The 9,299-nt window shown below is 42.2% G+C and overlaps 1 protein-coding gene and 1 long non-coding RNA gene across 3 annotated transcripts; one reads left to right on the top strand and one right to left on the bottom strand.

Annotated features, from left to right (window-relative positions):
• The first annotated feature begins 857 nt into the window (after positions 1-857).
• Positions 858-1,730, top strand: LOC134020512 (uncharacterized). Its single transcript, XR_009930407.1, has 4 exons — positions 858-991; positions 1,111-1,162; positions 1,334-1,427; positions 1,592-1,730. It is a non-coding gene; the product is annotated as an uncharacterized LOC134020512 (long non-coding RNA).
• Positions 1,731-3,503: 1,773 nt separating this feature from the next.
• lactb (lactamase, beta) lies at positions 3,504-8,836 on the bottom strand. Of its 2 annotated transcripts, none has more exons than XM_062461596.1 (6): positions 8,241-8,836; positions 7,574-7,640; positions 7,216-7,406; positions 6,796-7,087; positions 6,528-6,693; positions 3,504-4,168 (listed from the first exon to the last, which is right to left on the bottom strand). In XM_062461596.1, exons 1-6 carry the CDS (start codon positions 8,622-8,624, stop codon positions 3,640-3,642), a joined length of 1,629 nt encoding a protein of 542 aa, XP_062317580.1. In that variant the 5' UTR covers positions 8,625-8,836; the 3' UTR covers positions 3,504-3,639. The 2 variants fall into 2 exon arrangements, with proteins under 2 accessions (XP_062317580.1, XP_062317581.1); XM_062461597.1 differs by having other exon boundaries at positions 8,253-8,832.
• Positions 8,837-9,299: the final 463 nt, after the last annotated feature.

The raw sequence follows: 9,299 nt of genomic DNA, 5'->3' as shown, positions 1-9,299 counted from the left end.
ACCCACCGCCCCACGTAGGCTATCTCCAAATGACATATTTTTTAAATTAAATCTCCTCACTCTAGGGGCCTGTTAATGAACAGACGCGCGTGAATTTGAATTTAATCTGTAACATACTGATTAATCTACCAAATAACATTGCATTCACAAAATAACTAAGAACCATGTTTTTTTTTACCCCTACATTTAATACCAATGGAAGATAATTCAACCACATAGCAACCTAGGTTATGTCACAGTGGAAAAACCGTGGAACTGGTTAATGGTTCTAAGTAACCTATTATGTTTTTACCAGGCAATTTTTGTTCGGAGGAAGTTACATGTCATATCATTACGAGGGCTGCAAAGTTCCCACGATTCCATTCATACCTGAGACGTTGACTCCAAAGCCTTCATAGCATACCATTGATTCCTTGCTGTCTCACCAAGCCCAAAGTTTGTATACACAGTCAGACTGAAGTCACACAAACAGGCGATCTTTATGCCACGCCTGCTGGCCATAGTCGGACAGTTTAGTGACAACACAAGACTGCCATCCTGAAAGGTCAACTTTGTCATATTGTAAATCATTTACACATAATTTCCAACTTATAACGAGTTTTTGTTAACCTCCTGCATGGTAGTAATACCCTGTCTTTTGAAACTTTCTGAAAATGACCCTATTTATGGACTTCACACATTCTACAAAATACAAGTCATTGTAAAAATCAATAGAAAGAATCCTGACATTTAACATGCCATTTACAATGTGGACAAACAGCAATCACAACATTTTTGAGCTCCAAAAAACACGCCTACATGTTCATGCTTTTGGATGTTCAACAAAAAGCAATTGTCAGAAAGTACCTCAGGCACTCATACTGACTCACCTTTGGAACCTGCACCAAACTACAAGGAGCTAGGATTCCATAACCTGGTAAAGAAAAATAACAAACCTTGTTTGTGTTTATGGCTGGATGATAAGCTATCGAGTATTTAACCACAAAAAATCGTAAGTTGTCTACGTACATTGTCATGTCTTTTGTGTATTTATTGCAGAAGCCTAACACTATGTTGGTTTGTAGATAACTGGGATGAACTGTAACAGATGAAAATGTGATTTCTCATCAGGTGGTGATCTAATAAAACACAGGCATTCTGTAAGACGGTCCAATGATGGCAGGTAAATAAACAAAATTTGCTGTTTTTTAATGAGGGAGTGTGTTACTGAGTTGGTATGAAACATGACATTATGACAATGAACACAAAAACCATTGGTTACTTTTGTTTTTTTCCACAAAGACTGATTACTGATAAATTGCTGTGATAACTACCACCATTGTGCTCTTTGTAGATCACGGAGACCCCTGTAATGAGTTCGAAGCCTCCTATTGCATGAATGGGGGAACATGTTACAAACTCCCCTCTATGGACACACTCTCGTGTGTGTAAGTTACTCTTCTGTATACCACATCAACATTTTCTCATACCTCACAGAACTGTCATGAACAAATGTCAGGCTATGCTTGTCTGTGGGCTCTTGAGACTTACATATGCAACTTCCTGGAACACCAGGGATGTACAACCTACCTCTTCTATCTCATACTGAAAGGTTGAGCACTGTGTTTCTCAGCTGCAGTGAAAGCTACAAAGGCAGTCGGTGTGAACAGTTCCAGCTGCTTATCACATCAGGTAATGCAGGAGAGAAAGGGTTGATTGCTGCGGTGGTGATCGTTGCCCTCCTCCTTCTAGTCATCTTGGCAGTTGTGATCTACTATGCATGCAAGTAAGTTGCATCTTTACATTCTATTAGACTCTATATTTTTATTTTGCAAACACTGGGCCTGATATATATATGTATGTATATTGTGTGTTTGTCCATGAGGGTGCTGAGGACCAAACCCCAGCAGCAGCCAAACACTGAACAGTACTGGAGAGTGAAACCCAGAGTATGATATTGCTGCTGTCATGCCATGATGTTTGGGAACATTCTACATGGAACAGCCCAATGACTCATGGATACTGGTGTGAACACTTATGTCTGGATGCTGCTGACAGTGTGGTCATAGAGGGCTGACAGGACCGAGGAGGCTCTTACTCCAGCCCATTAACTGGTCACTTGATTTACCCTACTATATATTCATCTGCTACATATTGAACTGGAATCCAACAGGATTAAATTGTGCTTTGGGTCAGTTAGTCTTGTGTCAAAGGGAATTTTGCCACTGATATAGAACGCTTTGATGAGATAGTGGAGAGGATAAGAAAGTGGAACATAATGACACCCAGTGAAATGGCTAGGCAATATTTCTTTCTTTTTATTTAGATTCGCAGATAGTCACATTTCAGTAAATGTTTTTTGTCTAAGATAATGCAATTCTGCATGGATTATTTAGGATTGTGTAAAATGTAAAATAATTTTTCTTTCTACTATTCAATGAAATTCAAATTCAAACTAAAATATGTACATAGTATGCTGTATGACACAATAAATTATAAAGAAGTAATTAGACTAATAAAATTCAGTGTCTTTCATCCAGCACCATGATTTGATCATTGTACAGTACAGTTATTGTAACGATTGTATAACTACAGTATAGATATAAGTATCTTTTCTGTTAAGGTCCCATGACAAAATTTCATATTGTCATGGGACAAAATGAAATTATTTAACATTAATATGAGTTCCCCTAGCCTGCCCTTGGTCCCCCAGTGGGTAGATATTTTGATAGGTGTAAACCAAGCCCTGGGTATTCTTCTCCGCCTTTGAGAAAACTAAAGCTCAAACGCTCCGATATGAAAATGTTCCTCTTATGTCGTCATAAGAGGAACGGTTACATCCCCTTTCTCTGCTGCCCAGAGAATTTAGCCTGCCAATAAGAAAATGGTTTTTCCTGGAGACATCATGGCTTGCAAACGACAAAAACATGGCAGTTAGCCCGCCTCTCTCCTCCTCATACTATTTAAATCTACAGACACAGAAATGGCATGTTCTAAGGAAAGCTCATTGTGGGACTGCTCATAGTGGCTGTAATTCCGCACCAAGGCTGAATTTCGGGAAAGAGACTTCAGATACTGTATTAGGGGACCACTAAGGCCTATATAAAAGCATCCAAAAACAGCATGCCATGGGACCTTTAAAAAACAACATCACTCCACAAAACGACAGTACATACACTTCCGCTCACTCTTAGCATAGTACTTCTAGTATCTCAACCATTAGATGGTGCTACAGTCTCACTGGTCATATGAATTGAACAAAAGTGTTTACGCATGATCAAATAAAAACGTTTCTCTACTCTGCCCTTGAAGAGCTTGTAAAGTGTTAATACTTCCTAATGAGGAAAATTACACTGTTTGCTGAAGGAAAATTTATATAATACTAAATAAACTAACATTAAAAATAAGTAGTCTCTTTTTGAGGAAACCTAGTACATTGACTCCATCTAGTGGCATTAGGGCTAGTATGATTTACAGTAATAGATGATAGAGCTGATTTAATTCCATTAATACAGACACAACCATGTAGACCATTGGGTTTTATTACACCATAATAGGCAGACAAATATAAAAGCTGTATCAAAACACAACGAAAAATGTCTGATAAAAGACTTGCTGAGAACTTGGCAGTGGATGTAAGAATCTGTATAGTCAACATTCTCATACAACTCTGGCTTTGTCAAACTCATGGGCGATCTTCAGTGCTGTGCTGTTGAGTCCCACTGACTGCATGTTAGTTATGATTGTCACCACAACACCCTGAGGGAGAGCAGCTCTCTGCCCTTCAGCCATCTCACTTATGGGCTCACTGGGCAGGATGAGCAGCACACTGCTAGCCCCTACAGCACCTCCTGTATGTGACACGTAATGCCTACGTCTCCTGCAAAGGCCATACTTCTGCAGCTTCTCTACCACCAGCCAGCCGTGAGCGTACAGCCCATCTTTATCCCAGCTCGCCTCGGTTTTCTCCACAGGAGCCCACAGGGCCGTGGCTGTTTGGGGCTGCAGGATGCCAGGCAGGAGGCCTGACGTGTCCTTTAGCTGGGCCAACTGGAAGCTGTAGAGCAGTGCATTTCCAAATATGAGCAGGTCGCCCACAGTGGAGAGGAAGCCCCCTCCGGCCCACTTGTAGGAGTTGTCTACGTACGGGCAGTTCACAATACGCCCTTTCTTACTGAAATGATAAAACCTGCAATGACAACACCACAGTCGGTCAACATGTGAAGGTGGATATTTAGCATGAAACAATTTGCTATGCAGCAATTCCAAGTTCGTGATATGTACAGTATCTCACAAAAGTGAGTACACCCCTCACATTTTTTTAAATATATTATTATATCTTTTCCCTTGACAAAATGACACTTTGCTACAATGTAAAGTAGTGAATGTAAAGCTTGTATAGCAGTATAAATTTGCTGTCCCCTCAAAATAACAACACACAGCCATTAATGTCTAAACCGCTGCCAACAAAAGTGAGTACACCCCTAAGTGAAAATGTCCAAATTGGGCCCAAAGTGTGAATATTTTGTGTGGCCACCATTATTGCCACTGGAGTCCTCTTCCACTCCTCCATGACGACATCATGGAGCTTGGCACAGAACATGGCACCTCTTGGCAAAGAACTGTCTGAGGATCTGAAAAAAAAGAATTGTTGCTCTACATTACGATGGCCTAGGTTATAAGAAGATTGCCAAGACCCTGAAACTGAGCTGCAGCACGGTGGCCAAGACCATACAGCGGTTTAACAGGACAGGTTCCACTCAGAACAGGCCTTGCCATGGTTGACCAAAGAAGTTGGTCATGCTCAGCGTCATATCCAGAGGTTGTCTTTGGGAAATAGACGCATGAGTTTGAAGGGGTGGGGGGGTCACCCTGTCAGTGCTCAGACCATACGCCACACACTGCATCAAATTGGTCTGCGGGGCTGTTGTCCCAGAAGGAAGCCTTTTCTAAAGATGATGCACAAGAAAGCCCGCAAACAGTTTGCTGAAAACAAGCAGACTAAGGACATGGATTACTGGAACCATGTCCTATGGTCTGATGAGACCAACATAAACTTATTTGGTTCAGATGGTGTCAAGCGTGTGTGGCGGAAACCAGGTCAGGAGTACAAAGACAAGTGTGTCTTGCCTACAGTCAAGCATGGTGGTGGGAGTGTCATGGTCTGGGGCTGCATGAGTGCTGCGGACACTGGGGAGCTACAGTTCATTAAGGGAACCATGAATGCCAACATGTACTGTGACATACTGAAGCAGAGCATGATCCCCTCCCTTCGGAGACTGGGCCGCAGGGCAGTATTCCAACATGATAACCAGGGATGTAGTGGGGGCTAAACGCACGTAAACCCTGTTTACGCACCTCCCGAAATTTGGAAATACCGTTTATCCACCTCTAAATTGCAGAAATTGCGTTTATCCACCTCTAAATAGCGTTTATGCGCGTTTACGCACATCTAAGTTCCCTGCGCCTCGTATTCTGCCGTTGGAATAATCCTAAATAAATTTGGTGTAATTTTAAAACACCAAAGACTAAATTTCATATTGTTTAATATATAAACGCTGTAGTCTGAATCATTTCATCTGCGCTGTATGGTCTGTGACCCTCCAATCAATGCGTTGCGGCGGCGACACCAATCAGGATCCACGAAGTACACACATACACGTTGTGAATTAGTCTACCTGTTCGGAATGGATTAATTAGCCATGGATATCAGGCGATTTTTTAAGAGACCATCGAGTGCTCCCACTCCCACAGATGCCCGCAAAAGGCCTCAAGTACAGAGTAAGATCAATTCACGTTTGTAAATGTTGTTTTGGTCCGCACAACATCGCATTAAGACAGGGACAACGGCTAGCCTACTATTACTAACCTTCTTTTAAATACGATGATGCAGATACAAGCCAACCTTACCGGGGGGGGGGGGGGGGGTGCTTGACGACCCTGTAAATAAATAATCAACCACCACTACACCACTGATGATAACGACCCCAAACACACCTCCAAGATGACCACGGCCATGCTAAAGAAGCTGAGGGTAAAGGTGAAGGACTGGCCAAGCATGTCTCCAGACCTAAACCCTATTGAGCATCTGTGGGGCATCCTCAAACGGAAGGTGGAGGAGCGCAAGGTCCATCCACCAGCTCTGTGATGTCGTCATGGAAGAGGACTCCAGTGGCAACCTGTGAAGCTCTGGTGAACTCCATGCCCAAGAGGATTAAGGCAGTGCTAGAAAATAATGGTGGCCAGTGGCCACACAAAATATTGACACTTGGGCCCAATTTGGACATTTTCACTTAAGGGTGTACCTTTGTTGACACCTTTGTTGACAGCGGTTTAGACATTAATGGCTGTGTGTTGAGTTATTTTGAGGGGACAGCAAATTTACACTGCTATACAAGCTGTACATTCACTACTTTGCATTGTAGCAAAGTGTCATTTTGTCACGTGTTGTCACGGGAAGATATAAGAAAATATTTACAAAAATGTGAGGGGTGTACTCACTTTTGTGAGATACTGTAGCGCTACAGAAAAAATGTGTGGCTGATTACCTTGAGCGATTATAGATGATGGGATCGTTTTCGTCTGGTACTGTGTTGAGCATGCCCAGTTCCCTGAACATCTTCATCATGTGATCCAGGAAGCGCTGGCCTGCAGCCCGCTCCACCACAGCACTGAGGAGGGTGAAGGCGTGGGTTGAGTACAGAAACGTAGTGCCTGAAAGCAACAACAGCATAACTTTAGCACATCAACTTTTCTAGACATTGGTTGTCCATTACATGGAGATAAGACTGCAGTTGTTCTTGGGGCATACCTTACCAGGTTTGAAAACGAGAGGATCATACTTGAATAAATCCAAAGCATGAATAACACTGTCAAAGCTATCTTTCAGGTAGTACTCCTCCTGTTCAAACTCCTTCTTCTTCTTCTGGTTCTGCTTGGTACAGCTGGCCTCTGTCTTAGTGTCCTCTTTTGTGCTTTTCTCTTCTTTGTCTGGTTGCTTTAGAAGTCCTCTTGCCTTTTCCCTGTCCTCTCTCACTTTCTTGATGTCCTTCTCATAGTGCCGTATGCCACTCAGGTGAGAGAGAATCATCCTTGGAGTTATAGTGACCTGGAAAATTAGGAAAATAATGATGCAGACATCGAACAACAACCATAAACTAGGACCAGCAAAAAACTGTTTTAAAGAAGCTTTCCTTATGAAGGGCATACAGCCATTTAAGTTCCTTTAAAACTTACATCTTCTCCCTCAAACTGTTTTTGGGGGAACTCAGGGACGTACTTCTGGACTGGAGCATCCAGGTCAAGCTTTCCCTCTTCGCACAGACGAGCTGCTGCAGCTGTTGTGAGGGGCTTACTGATGCTAGCAATCCGCAGCACTGTCTCTGGACTGCATGGCACTCGGTTCTCCAAGTCAGCATAGCCAAGCCCTGTAACATCCAAACTTTAGCGAGGCATGTTAGGTACTTAATCTATAGCCATATTATCTATAGCCTTACTGAGAAAGAGTTAAGTGCTATGGCTTAACCGTATGCATTAGATATGTCCACAATGAACCTTGGATAAACCATGAACCCCACCTCGACACCTACTTTACCTTCACACCAGACCTGTGTGCCATCGACAGACACACCAACAACTAGTCCTGGTGCCCCAACTTCATCCTGTCAGGCATAGTAAAGAATATATTGTGCTTATTAAAGTTCTGTCTTATGATCTGAGAAGTGTGCTCAGGCTTAAACATGGTGTCTCACACAGGGTGTGGGAAGCAGCCTGTTCTTTGTGTCTCTATCTCTTCATTTTCAGAAACAACCTTGAAACTGGGTGGAGACGGCACCTGAGCAGGTGGGACGCGTAGGCAAGAACAACTCCCTGACGCACGAGAGAACAAGCTCAACCCTCTTTTCATCTTTCTGTTTTAATTGCACTGTATAAATATATGCTGGGGAGGGACAGATAGCCAGTTGGACTTCGTGAACCAGCCCAAACTCTGTTGCGGGTAGGGAAACGTAGACAACACCAGAGTTCTGTATTTGTTGATTTCCAACTGCTGCATTAAAAGCTGATATTATCGGACCTCTGCGACTCCAGACCACTCTTTCTAGAACACAGATGTGTCATTGAATACCATCATTACATATTGGAATAGACACAAAGAATATCAGTCCTTCAATAGAGAAAATAAAGTGTGTAAGATTTTAAATTTTAAAAGTTACGGCGATCATTTTGTGACAAAGACACAGCAAAACATATGCTCTAAATACCTGCTGGCCTACCTTTATCCGGCTAGCAAGGTCCCGGCTTACTTGAATCGCCGCAAGGTATTTCCCAGACTTCCTACCAATGTCATTATTAATTATATCCTCACACGAGCTTTCATTGAAGTCAATATGACATTTCAAACCCAACGCTAAGACTATCCCTGTACCGATTCCAAAGATCCAAAACCTGGATTTGTAAATGGTGACAGATTGACGTGAAGGTCCAAAAAACTGTCTTCGCTGCCGTACAAAGCTTTGTTTTGACAGCCTTATTTTGCATAGAGCTTGCGGTGTCCACAAAGATGAATAACTGCGTAGGATCGGTGGAAGACGATATTTACAGTTGGTACAAACGCGTTTTAGTGGCAAATAAAGTAGCCACGACATTGCAACTAATGTCGCGTTTTTCACTACTAACCTGTAAAAGTGAGGAAACGTTTCATATTTATGTGTGTTTTCAGCAAACGATCGTATCCGTTTCCTGCCTCCTGCCCGTCAGACAAAGTTAATCAATAACCGATATTTCTATCTGCTTTTCATTTTAAGAGTCAGTAGGCTACAGCTAGCTACCTGATTGAAATAAAACTGAAAACTCGACATTCGAGTTGAGACACTTAAAAATTTACAACTGTGATACAAAAGTGATTTTTAACACATTCTCTCCCCTTTCTTCGCTCCCTTATAATGTAATGAATAACGTAGGCTGTTATTGGTTACTGTATGCTACTGACATCTGACAGCCTCAACCTCACAACCTCTTGTGACAGAGCTAACCTCCTGCTGGCTGTTTATAGCTCTGAAGGGCATAATTTTTTTACATTTCATTTCGTGCAGATTGGCGTCAGAGCACAGCCCAAACGTTCGTAGTCAACTCTACAGTTCCTATAAACGAATTTTGATCTTTAGGTATCACATTACATTTGCTTTAACAACTTCTGTCTTGTTTCTGGAATATGATGCATTCAGTATACAAACATGGTGACACTAAATTGCTAGCAGTATGCAATGTGGATCATTCAAATAGGACAAAACACAAACTAGATACAGTGATCCAGATTTACT

This window comes from Osmerus eperlanus, chromosome 5 (assembly GCF_963692335.1).
Source record: "Osmerus eperlanus chromosome 5, fOsmEpe2.1, whole genome shotgun sequence".
Taxonomy (NCBI): domain Eukaryota; kingdom Metazoa; phylum Chordata; class Actinopteri; order Osmeriformes; family Osmeridae; genus Osmerus; species Osmerus eperlanus.
Note: the sequence above shows the minus strand (reverse complement) of the source record. Positions and strands in the feature narration are given on the sequence as shown.

Coding starts and splice junctions, on each gene's coding strand:
- lactb (XM_062461596.1), bottom strand. CDS start 8,624: ATGTCGTGGCTACTTTATTTGCCACTAAAACGCGTTTGTACCAACTGT. Junction 7,407..7,573: donor CACACAGGTCTGGTGTGAAG/GTAAAGTAGGTG, acceptor TGGATGTTACAG/GGCTTGGCTATGCTGACTTG. Junction 4,169..6,527: donor ATCATCTATAATCGCTCAAG/GTAATCAGCCAC, acceptor TTGTCATTGCAG/GTTTTATCATTTCAGTAAGA.